Source organism: Struthio camelus, chromosome 14 (assembly GCF_040807025.1).
Source record: "Struthio camelus isolate bStrCam1 chromosome 14, bStrCam1.hap1, whole genome shotgun sequence".
Lineage (NCBI taxonomy): Eukaryota > Metazoa > Chordata > Aves > Struthioniformes > Struthionidae > Struthio > Struthio camelus.
The window spans coordinates 21157264-21170244 of NC_090955.1; the positions used below are offsets into that span (position 1 = coordinate 21157264).

At 35.4% G+C, this 12981-nt stretch overlaps 1 protein-coding gene and 1 long non-coding RNA gene across 21 annotated transcripts in view; one reads left to right on the top strand and one right to left on the bottom strand.

Moving 5' to 3' along the window:
• LOC138060931 (uncharacterized) overlaps positions 1–12981 on the top strand; it is an 87923-nt gene that overhangs the window by 29384 nt on the left and 45558 nt on the right. The gene's annotated exons all lie outside the window — the stretch shown is intronic.
• ATP2B2 (ATPase plasma membrane Ca2+ transporting 2) overlaps positions 8835–12981 on the bottom strand; it is a 430065-nt gene continuing 425918 nt past the window's right edge. For 19 of the 20 annotated variants that reach the window (XM_068906748.1, XM_068906742.1, XM_068906746.1 and 16 more), the window contains one exon: positions 8835–12366. In XM_068906748.1, coding sequence (XP_068762849.1) covers positions 12055–12366 — 312 coding nt within the window. In that variant the 3' untranslated portion in view covers positions 8835–12054. The remainder of the gene's footprint in view (positions 12367–12981) is intronic. The other variant, XM_068906755.1, reaches the window with a different exon arrangement.

The following is a 12981-nucleotide window of genomic DNA, read 5'->3' on the forward strand; positions in this document are numbered from 1 at the left end:
AGCATTCTGGCTGTCTTACATATTGAAATATACTTAGAACAAAAACAGCTTACAGTTTTTAAAATTACATCACTAAGGCATTGTTCTCTCAGTACAGCATAGCGTTGTTCTCCTGTGACTCACAGATATGAAGCATAGCCTTTCTATAAGGTTAGAAACTAACACAATCCAGATCTTGATAGCAAGTTTATAAAGGATCCTGTTTTAATTCAAATTATTTCCGGTGTCCCTTCCATAATCGCCTGTGGCAACCACTTCTCTGTGTGGCTATGTTATAAAGGTTAATGGTTGTTGGACAAATTTGACAGGCTGTACCTGTACAGTGTCAGTTTTTTCAATCACACACCGCTAAGAGATTAGCGGAAATTGTAGGGACTAGAACAGACCGCACCATAGGCTTTAGAAATGTAATACTGCTTTCACTTTTTTTCAGTTTTCTGTGAAAAAAAGCACACCTGTGTACTCTGACTGTAAATGGCTATTTTTATGCAAGAGCCCGTTTCTGATATTTTCCTGTAGCCAAAACCGGAACATAGTTATCCATGGCTAGAATTCACTGCTAGAAGTCATTTTACTCTTACTGTAGTGTTATCTTAGCCTTCAATCCCCATGAGTAACTAACAAAATTGACTTATATCCTTTCTTGGCATCCGTATTATAATCTGAAGAACAGGTTGAAACCTAACACAGAAAGTTACTCCAAGGAATAGTATCACCTGATATCAGATTGAAATTGAATACCATCACTATTGAGGGAGAAGTACAGACCCACAGTGTAGAAGAAGATTTTGAAAAAAAAAAAAAAAAAAACACCTTGGTTTTCTCCCATAGAGCTAAACCAATAAATTAATGTATTTTGCCCTGTCAGCATGAACAGAGTTAATAAGATTAATTATCAGTACATAGAATACTGCTTGTATCTTCACTTATTGTGATGAGCAGATTAAGATTCAGCACAGGAATGAGCTGCAAAAGAATCTGATGAAACATCATTTTTAATAAATTTTAAGATAGATCAGAAGGATTTCTGAAATCTGGTTGGTTTCCAGTGTAACAGTAATTCCTACTTTAATCCCACTTCCTTATTTAGAAAGCAACACATCACATCATTAATCTATGACTTGTTTATAATTAAGGATTGTTTTTAATCACAGAACATGGCTTCTCATACTGAGATGCTCTGCGCTTCCAAATCAGTGGAGATATCTTAAAGAGCAAAGTAGTATGAAACTGGAATACATACTAGTCCACAGTTTTCCTGCACTCTTAGTTGGCCTTCTGTCTTATCAAGCAACACACAAAAGGCAGCAATAGTTGCTGAAATCAAGGAGATTAAATACAGTACTAAAGAGAATGGTGATCTTTACCTGACCTCACAGCAGGAAAAAGATGGCTACTAAAATAAAAGTAAAAAATATCTGTGGTCTGTCAGTTGACACGTGAAATAAAGGGTAAAAGGTAACTGGTATATTAAAGGTAAAGAATAAGGTATTAAAGTGTAAATTGTGAGGTTGTTTTCTCATTATTTGTAGACATTTTTTGAATTGTAGGTCTCTGAGTGTGATTTCAAATATACAGATCAGAACAGAAGCGAGAACAATTAAAAAAAAATGAAATTAGATGGTGAAGAATTCAGTCTGTAAGTGCAGCTCATTGCCATTGAATGCAATAATGATGAGGGAATAAAAAGAGTATTTCCTCAGTGGCAGGTTGCTGCAGTGTTCTGACCCATAAAAGCACAAACCTTACCAGGAAGTTTCTCAGAGTCTCTGATTACAAGGAACAGGGACAAACAAGAACAAGAATATAAGAGATTGTAAATCAAAGGGAGTTGTATTAATGCAATATAAAGCAATCACTAACTTCACTAAAAACATTGCATTAATCTCTTCCAAACTTTACTTAGTTAACACACTGCAGGATAAAGCAATCTGGAAGGACATAACATTTGACCAAAACTGGGTTACTCCAATGAATTAACCAAGAAATACAATGTTGTACACTCTCCTTTATCACGTTCTGAACTCATTAACTGTACCTGATCATCAAATCAGTGCATAGTTGTTCAGGCTGTAGTGTTTGTCCATCATGCCATAGAATTTTTTCTTCTGCCTACCCCATTTTTGCTTTTTCCTGTGCCTTCTCCTCTACTAATGTACTTGTTTACCTTGAGCAGCTCACACACCTGCAAATACTATATTTATTCAAGCTCTCGTTGGGTTTTTGGTGGTATTGATGCTCATTATGTCTCCAAATTAGATAGCTAATTCTGTGATGGCTAGTATTGGGCAAAACTAAAAGAGCTCTGAGGTTTGATTTTGATAATCACTTAGAAATATACGTCTGCTAACAATATGCTTTCTGTCCACCTGGGACTTTTGCAAGATAGGACTCAAAACAATTTCCTTTTTGCACCTGTTGTTTTTGTTGCTTTGGAAATGCCACAGTTCCTCTCATCACGAGATTTCAAACACTTGCACCTTTTGGCTTAGCATGTTATTGACCTTCAGCCACTTAAGTGCTGAAAAAAAGTTTCTAATAAGTGTTAGCGTCTTTTTTCCTTAAAAAAAAGAGAAAATTTTCCCTGCTGAAATTATTACGGTCAAGGTTTGAACTTTAGTGGGTTTGAAATAACATAAGATTCTCTAAACAGACCATTGCTTAAATCAGAGAAAAATTGTGCTTTTAAATTTTGCAAGCTTAATGACTGTAGTAAAACTGTAGGTGTTGTAAAGCAGGACATGTTCAGTTCAAAGAAGCTAATGTAGAGTAGTTTGATTCTTAGTTTGATGTGACTGTTTCCAAGTGGTCTTTGAAATTATAAACCCTATGAAGATGTTATTCATACAATATTTATCAGAAATGGAAAGAGACATCATCTTTCAAAGAAAATTTATTGAGTGTAAATGTTCAAATAAAACACACAAACTTTTGACTTTTATTGGGAGTAAATTTGCATACTGTTTCATGAATTATGTATCCATTTACTAAAAATACCTTAACAGAAATTCTGTTTTTCATGTCGTTTTCAAAGATCATTTTCATAGGGCCATAGAAAGGGGAATGAATGAATAGAGCTATATTGACTTTTCTGCTCTTCTGAGGCCGTTTAGTTGCAGCTTCAGGAACAAACGCAATATTTTGTTAAAGCTGCTACTGTGGCAGAAGCAGCATGTTTTCTGCTCGCCTTTGTGATAATACTTGCCAAGTCTCAATATTAGAAGTAGGTATTTTCTGAGCACAGGATAATTTGCTGAGTAGCTGCTGTTACCTCAAACTAGACTTAAATATTTCCTACTTTGTAAAATTTTTGCAGTGATATTTTTGTGGATTAAGTTTATAAGGGAAGATAAGTCAGTATCAGGCTCAACTACTTGTTTCAGTTCCTTACAAAATCTCAGATTGCTGGGGAATCATGAGAATGCGTCTTTTGAATTTTTTATAAACACCTTATTTGTGCAATATAGTATGTGCATTACGCAAACTGCTGAACAAGGGAATCTGAAATTTTAATTAGAATTTTGTCTCACTTCAGGATATAAGAATACAATTGAACATTTAAATATGGAGAGCCTGCTGGGATTTCCATTTATAAAGAACATACATTTTTTGACTGCAACTAGCTAGGAAAGTATTCCTCTGATATGAGGTAATTCAAAGTTGTATCAGGAGATTGCTGTTATTTTTAGTGTCCGATGTTTGAAAGAATGGCAGATTTCCACTAGGTTGGACTGACTAATAGTGGACTCTGCTGGTCCACTATTACCGTAAGAACGTTCTGCCAATGGCATATACTAGATCAGCTTGCATATTTTAAAGAACAAAATGATGGCAGCATCAGATGGTCAGAAATCCTGAAGCGATAAAAGGCTCCATCATTATTAGATAAAGCTTCTGTCCTTAATGTGAAAATAGAATGAAAGGCAAGTAAACCGTTCCCACAGCAGACTGGACCAATGAGGTTTTTCTCTGTGTTTTCTCATACACTGAAAAAACAATTTATGCCCAGGATGCATGAGATACAATAGGCTATTGAACATTAACACAGAGATATAGAGGTATATTGCCCTAAGGCCATTTTTATCACCTCCGGCTTGTAGGAAATAGCACAGTAAATATAACAGTAAAATACAGAAAATAACCAGATCCCCCACAGAAAGACAAAATAGGAAAATAAAAGCAATTGAAAGTGGTTTTAATTCTTGATGATAGATTAAACTCCACCAAAAAGATACATAACTTCCCAAGTTACAGCCAATGCTGTACATCCCACAGCTCTTTAAAGAGGTCAGTGTCTTCTGGCCTTGCTCAGACCTCCAGCAAGAATGTCGGTTAATGTGAATTGTGGTGGTGGTTTGTCAGTTGCAAGCATCTGTCTGGAAGAAAATAAGCTTGCCTTACAGCAGCAATAGAGCAGATGCTAGTGACTCGTCATTTTTGCCCACCACAACTCTGTACAGATTCAAGCAGATTATCTTAAAGCTCTTTTCCAGTTACAGTCCTTTCACCATCCACTGCACCAACAAGCAAACGTATATAACATATTTAATTACTGGAGAATGAGTTGCTGATTAGAACGTTAATAAATTAGAAAGAAAACATGAGATTAGCTAGTGCTATAGTCCATATGGCTACTCCATGATCATACCTGGATGAATATGGTCAGAATCCTGCATAGAGTGAAGGAGACCCTATTCCATAGGTAAGGCTTCTGAAACCGTACACTGTGGTACCTTAACAGTAAGACAGATAGAGGGTCAAAAGCACTAAATGCTCTTTCTTTGGAAAAAAACCCAAAGGACTAGAGGCATCTGTTGAATTCCCTTTGTTGTAGGCTTGGTAAAACAGTTATTTTAATCTGGAACAAATTTGGATTGGCTCTGTCCTCTTGCTATCTCTGCTCAGTTGCTCCTGCTGCTTCTCAGCCCCAGCTCTATAGCCTTCATAAAATAGTGAAACCAGTCATAGAATTGACTAGCAATCAGCTGGAATTAACTAGCAACAACAATTAAAAGATTAGTTTTCAGCAGATGAACAGTCTGGTCTGATTTACCATGTAATTACATAAAACACTAATGCGGGCATAAGAGAGTGCATGGGAGATGATGATTTTGGTGGAATGGTATGTTTACGATAAATTAATGTAGCTGTGTAATCATAATACAAGATATTTACCATGATACTTATCATGTTCATTTGTTACAGAAAGCATTTTAGTTGATGCAGTTACTTGCCAAACCTAATGCATTATATCATGTACACACTGATGGGTAGCCATGTCCTATAACTCTTGTAACCCTTGTCTTTTATAAAAGAATTCCAAACAGGTCAAATTAACAATTATAATTAATTATACTTCTGTCAAGTAAGCACAAGAAAGCTTTTCCTATGTTTTGACAAGAAAGTATGGTAACTTACCTATTCATATAATTTGTCATCAAATATTGTTTGTCTATTTTATTTCTCTTTAATCTTTTTTAACAGTTATTTATTTAAAATGCCTCTCACAAAACTTTAATTTGAAATAACTCATTGATGGAAACACTAGAAGGCCTTACATATATATATATACACACACACACACATATACGTATAGGGTCATCTCAAAGAGATGATACCTTAAATTTTCAATAATGTTTTTCAAGAAAGCCAGATAACTTGTTTTTCAGATTTTTCAAAACTGCAGACTCTTGTAAAAACAAGTCATTTGATTTGGCTATAGGCCAACAGTGTTTATACCAACTCTACTTGTAATCATTCTTAAATGCATGTGCACGCGCGCGCGCGCGCACACACACACACACACGCACACACACACAGACAAAAGGATGGCTTTTTAACTTGCTTGAAAAGTGAATGAACTGGTCACAGACAGAATAAGCACAGAAGTACATTCCCTTACTTGGAGTTTAACACTGCATTTGGTGCTAGGCAAAAAGAGTCTCCCATTAATCAGATGCATAGCATAAAATATACAGATAATCAAAGATTATTTGAACATACGGGAGAAAAAGGTGTTGTAAATATTACCCTTGACTTGTATCTTTCAACAGTCTGTCTTGTTTAATAAATAACTTGGATAATCATCCTTCTCTTTAGTTTCTATAGATTATAATATTATAGAAATACACAAAGTTAGATTATAAAATGCCTGTTAATGCCTGTTTGTCAAAAGAAAAAAATACCAGACTTTTCTCTGTGTTTTGCAGTACCTCATATCTATGTTAATAACAAAACTGAGCGTAACCTAAACAAATTTCATGTTTTAATGCAATTAGATTTATAGATTTGTAGTCTATAAACCAGTGCAATTTATGTGTTGACCCTAGTCCTGAGCTGGACCATGAATAAACTGCATTCTGTCCTTGCCAATATTTCATACTGCTGCAGGAATACAAATGCAAATAGGAAGCAGGTTTTCTCATTCCTCAAAAGCAACAGTAGTAATACAAACTGGAAGTTTAAAGTGGTGAACCCTGGTCCTCCCACAGCCTGTGTGAGTAGTGTGCTGCTCTGTTTAAGTAAATCAGTACCACAATTTGTGACAGTTGTTTTTTATATCATAGTAGAAAAAAATGAGACTGCAAGGGAAGGCTGGAGATCATCTAATTCTTCTGATCAGTCTTCTGGGCGGATGGCAGGTTTTGGATATCAGCTGAGCAAAAGTTTTGTAGATCAGCATTTTGCTTTCAGGTGGTGAAAGCACACTTTGGGAACCTAAGCCTATTAATGAGTTCGGGCTTCAGCTGGAAAAGGCTGGTAGGCAGAGAATACTATATGAATATCTGTTGTATAGAGAAGACAGTGCCTCAATAACGAGCAATTAGGATTTTATTTCATTTCTGTATATAATGAACTATATGTGCACCTGCATTTTTTTCCTCTCCTTACTATCCTCTGTCTTTTTTTGCCTTTTCTGCATCCTTTATTTATGAACTGTTTCCCCCTCCATATCAGTTATACATCTCAAAAAAATTCACATAGTGGCATTTAGTGTAGTGTGAGCATACCTGATCTGTACCTGGTTTTCTATGTGTGCATGACTACCGTAACTGTTTCTTTTAGTAGTATATTTAATATGAGTAAAAGCAAGAATAAAACCTGCCATTGTTATTTTGAATCAGAATGCCAGCCTGAGGTCCCTGTGACGGACTCGTAACTATAGATGTTAAGCGTCTTTCTGAACCTTTAACTTGATCTACTTGCGAAGAACAGGAAGTTAGTAAAGTAGCGGGGAATTTCATCCCTGTTATTCTCATAAATGTACATGTCCGCATTCACATCCATGCAATGCTAAAAATGTATTTCACCTATATTCTTGAAAAGCTGCAACTGATAAAATAAATCTCTGAAGCTGACAGAATCTTAAAGTATAGACTATGTTTAAAACCCACTGAACAATCCCAGTCCCCTTTCTTACAAATACTTGACCATGTGCATACTTTTTGCAAAGACGAAGAGTCCTGTCCAAAGCACCTGGGCTGAGGCTGTGAATAGTTACGTGTGCGTTTTTTTAACAGGAATGAGAGTGACTGGACCTGTAAATGAGTGACGGAGAACTAAAAGTTGTTTTTAGATTGTTACCTTGGCTGAGTTCATAAAAGCAAAGCAGAAAACAGTTTAATTCTAAGAGAGTTGAAAAGCTCAGTTAGTCCAAGAAATCTCCTGTCTCACAATTATTTTCTGTTGTGTCTTTTGTTGAATTTTTTGTGTGGAATAGTTTTTTACTGACTGGTAACTTTTCCCCCATTTTTAGTACTACTTTGTTGTAGTATTGGCTGTGCTACTGCCAAATGTTTGTCATACAGAATTTGCCAGTGGGTAAAAGGTTGACATCTAGGTGAGAAGACAGGAAAAGCTGTAATTTGAAGTGTGCTACCTTTAAAAACGTGATTATATGACACTCACCTCACACCTTGTACATCTAAGAAAGTTTTCCACCACAAATTCCCATGACATCATTAGTAGCATTTAGATACTTTTGTTCCCTTTGAACATTAGATTGAAACATCACAAATGTGACATCAAGGAAAGACAGTAAAGCTCACTTGTGCAGTAGATAAAGATGCAGAAAACAATCAGAGAGAAGTTCGACCCTGTACGTCTGTTTGGCTCACCGCTAAACCTTGCTGCAGACAGTGCCATAATAGTGTATGCTCAACTGCATATTGCAGTTTATAGTACAACTGCATTACTCCAAGCTGAAAAAACAGGAAATTCAGGGCTGAGGGTTTGAGCACTAGAATGAGAATTCCCTCATTTTTCCCTGACACTGCATATGCAGAGTTTTGAGGGCAGGTCTGAAGTGGCAGGAGAGGAGTCCTAGACTGAACTCCCCCATTCTAGAAGGTTTCAACGCTCATTTTTCTTTTAGCGGTAAAGAGTGGAAAGAGATTTAAAAAAAAAAAAAAAAAAGAGAGGGATAAGCCATATGGGCCAAAATGATGGAAAACCATGCTCATCTTAGGACCAACATTAAAATACTGCTGATATGCAAATTCACAGGGGCTCCACCTGTCATACTCATTCTGTATACACTTATTTCAGCCAGCTTCATTGCAGCATTCACACCAGCCATTCTCACCATCTTGCACAACCACACAGCATGGACCAAGTTATCCTCCTAAGGATTACATTGCCTTATAGTCAGATAGGCTTATCATGTGTGTAATAAAAGCCTAAAGTAGTCAGGGTAACCACCGACGGATAAGCAGGGTTTTTACTGCCAATCCAGAAAGTTTACCTACACCTTCACGTTAAATATCCCCGTGGGAAGCCAGAGCTAGATTTAATGACTTCAAGTGAAAATAAAGAAAGCTGTTCCGTTCAGACCGTTATTGTTCATGCCGCTTTGTGAATTTATTTTTTTAAATTTTCCACTTGTGCTCCTGCCAAGAGAGATCTATTAGACAGTAAGCAGCAAGAGTAAAACTTTATCATTTTGTTTCAAACTATAAAATAATTTACATCACATATTTTACTTACTTTTGTCTTTTTTTTTTGAAACCACAAACATTCCAGCATCACACTGTAGGAATAAGAATAACAATAGAAAGCATAACCTTTTGCATAGTATTAAATGAACAGACAGAGTAAGTTCTTTATTTACAATTATTGTCTAGATAAAAAAATTCATAAAAACAGATGAATGAACACATATCAATAACCCCTAGTGGGATGGATTGCCAATGTACCACTGTATTGTTGTCCACAAATCTCATGCTGCTAAGTACAGTACGTAGAGAGCGAGCATTTATATATTGCAGGGAGTTTTAACAAACTGATCGTTTTGGTTTTTGATCCATTGTTCCCATCACAGAGAGGTCAAGCAATAAAAGAAAAGAATTGTGATGCACGACTTGTAGTTGAAAGGTCTTAGCTATTCTGCTTTAAAAAAAAAAAATCTATCATTTATCATATACATAAAGCACAGTCTCTGCTCACAAAAGCCCAAATGTTCTATGCATCTCGGTTTATATATGTTTTATTATATATACACAGAATGCAGTGTTCATTTTCTTAACAGTTTTCAAGTCTGCAAATGGTACCTTAGGGAGGGGTATTCCTACTGGAAGATTTAAAAAAATGGAACCAAGAAAAAACATGAAGTGTTTGAAAATAAAAAGGCAAGTATTCAGTGTTAAGATGCTGAAAATAAATTGTTCCAGTATTGATAGTTTTTGTAGATATTCGAGTCCAAAGCTAGAGGCTTCCCTGCAAATAGATAACACTTTTGTTTCTTCTGAATATGATATCCCAAATAGGCCATAGAAACCCAATACATATTATACAAAGGTTAATCACCATATTTACAAAGTGAGGAACAATCCTGACTGAGATTCAATCACTTTGTTGCTAGGAATTAGCTAAAATAATTATGTTTTCATGCTAGCTTTTTACTGTTAAGAAATGGGTAACACTATTTGTTGAAAACAGAGCTGTATAAGCCTTCAAAGACCTGTCCTGCTGCTGTTCAGTGAAAAGTGGATCAGATAGTGAACTGTGAGTTTGAGCCAAAAACATTCAGGCTTCTACACAAAAGTCCGGAAGCTGGCAATTCAAGCCGATTAGAGCTTTACCTGGCTGAATAGTCCTGATGCACCCTTAAAACGTTTTAGTCAGTTCAGTCTGCAGTTTGGCCATGAGTCTAATCTTGTTTTGGAGAGTTCTGGCTTGACTTAGTTCTTGTGACTGCAGAGATGCACCACGTTATTAGCCAACTTTAACACAACCGGTAATACCTTAACAAACCAATTTATCAAGCTAGTTTGAGAGTGTTTTTTTCAACACATCTGGCATAATCAATTGTGTAGTTCAAAATGTCTTTTGCACTGTACAGTTATGGAAAAGATCATATGTTGAAAAGTCTTCAAGCAAACTTTATATTAAATACAAAAATTATTTATGAAAAATCTGTGATCCACAAAGTGCTTAGCATTCAAGTGGTTGACATAGCAATTATATAAGCTCATAAATTTTAAGTTATCAGGGCTGTTACCATCTTGAAAAATATTTTTCACCCGCTGTACTGTAGGTTTTCAAAATAGCTTTCTTTGTAGAAAGCGCAATAATTAGGTAAAACAATGTATTACTGTGTTACAGTATATTTTATGACTACAGGAAGACAAGCTTGGTTAAAAAAAATTCACACAAAGCACATCTTCATATACAATTAACAAAGTTTCATTCAGACCTAAATAGTGCAGAAATTATATTTTTCTTAAAAAGAAATCAAAGCAACAACCTACAGTGATTTTCATCCAAAATGCCAACAGCCCATACTGTGTAAGTCATAAGGAAATAAATGCCTAAATTACTAACTGAAAAGAATTAACACAGTATATCACAATAGTTTAACATTAGTTTGATCTCCATATAGACAAATCAAATATAACTTATTTTTAACCTGTTATTTATAAACTCAACTCAGTTTCATATAGTATCTCTCTAAAAATATTTTTTGGAAGCCATTGCCATATGTTTAAAGAATGAAATAGCCTCCATTACTGTATGTTGCACCAAAACAAGTTCAAGCAATTTATTAGAGGAAAAAAAAAAAGAGAGAACCTGATTATTCTGATTTTTATTTGAAACAAAGGAAGCCTGTTTTACCTCCCTGTATATAGGACCACAATGCTACATCCAGTGTGTTATATTTTGGCTTCTTTTGTAACTTTACTAGCAGTATCTACATTATTTAACAAAAAAAAAAAAAATCAGGCAGAAATCAGAACACGGTTGTAATAAAATATCCAGGGTGCGATATTACAGACGTTTTCAATGAGCTGAGCTGAGCCATTTTTATACTACTTCGGCAGGAAGTGCTTTCTTAATCCTACAAATAGTTAAGGATATTATCTACACGTTTGTAAACAAATTACATTCTTTTTTAGGACATAAATAAGTTAAAATAGTCAGAGCGATTTGAGCAGAAACAAGGCAACATGCCAACAAAGAAACTTTATATATATATAACTATATATATATATAGATAGATATATACATATATATAATTAATTATGTATATACTTATATGTATATATCTCTATATATAGTCTCATAAATGTTTAAGTTCCTCTGTCCAACTGGTGCAAATCTACTGTGCAAGTTAAGCTTTGCAACTTCAAAAAAGTTATTTAAATTAATCTATACAACTGAGTCCATGCCACACAAGCGTTTCAAAAAACTCACAGACCAGTGAATTGGATAAATAGCCTCAGAAAGAAGTCCTCTGCAGTTCCTGCTTAAGGAGGAAAAAAAAAAAAAAAAAAAAAGAAATAAAAAGAGAGAAAGAAGGGCTGGAAGTATACAGTACATTCATGCAGGAGGATTTGTTTTTGTTTTTCTGAAAGGGAACAAGAGAAGGTATGTAAATCAGCCATTCATTCTTTCCCCCAAACCATTGTGATCAACAAATCATTCACTTGTCTCAGAGCGAGTAAGAGTTCAAACAGCTTTTCAGCCAGCAATGTTTTTAATATATATATTTATATATTTCGGTTGCCTTTTTTTATTATTTTATTTTATTTTAATTTTTTGCAGTGACCTTTTCAGCTAAAGTGATGTCTCCAGGCTATGTATTGGGCTTCCTGGACTAGAAGAGGTAGCTGATTTACTTGTGTCAGTTGTAAGATTTATTCCACTGTCGATAGCACTGTTGTTCTTGTTCAGCGAAGATGGTGGACTTGAGTTTTTCTTGAGAGCAGGGTCTTCTTCTAGGTCTGTGTCATCAATGAGTGGGATGTGGGGCTGGGAATCTTCTATCCTAAACTCAGGATGAGTCATAAAGTTGTGAATAGAGGTTCTAGATTCTGGTTTTTCTAAACCTTCATAGAGAGAGCTACGGAATGCCTTCACGACGCGGATCTAGGGGGGAGAAAGGAAAGACATGTCAGAGGTGGCACCTTTAAAGGGCAACACTGTGTTAGAGAATATTGTGTGAAAAATGTAGCACATGGTTAGGGCAGTGCAGGCAGCTGAAGTCCATAGTCCCTGGATGTTATATGCATAAACGAGTGGCTCAGTTATGTGCATTTTGAATATCTGTATCAACTGCAATGTTAAAATAAACCAAGTTTAAAGCCATCAAAGAACTGATGGGAAGTACTGGTTAAAGAAAACGAACATCCACTCGTGTGGTACATCCCTAGTAAAAGACAAGCCATGTTAATTGTAATGCAAATGTAAAACCATGCATGTTGATAGTTTTGCAGTGAGTAAGTAGGAAGGCTTTTTTTTTAATCAAAAAAGTCTCTTTAGATTGTTAAAAAAAACATTACACATAACATATCACACTTCACAAACGAAAAAGCATAGAACACAGACAAAGTTGGATGGGTACATATGAGAGACACACAGGAGCCAAATGTAAAAACTATAAGTAATATAAATGTTTTAAAGCAAAATCTAAATGAATGCAGCCAGGAGCACAAAAAGCCAAGCAGACAAAATACTAAGCGTAATCATGCTACCACAGGGGAA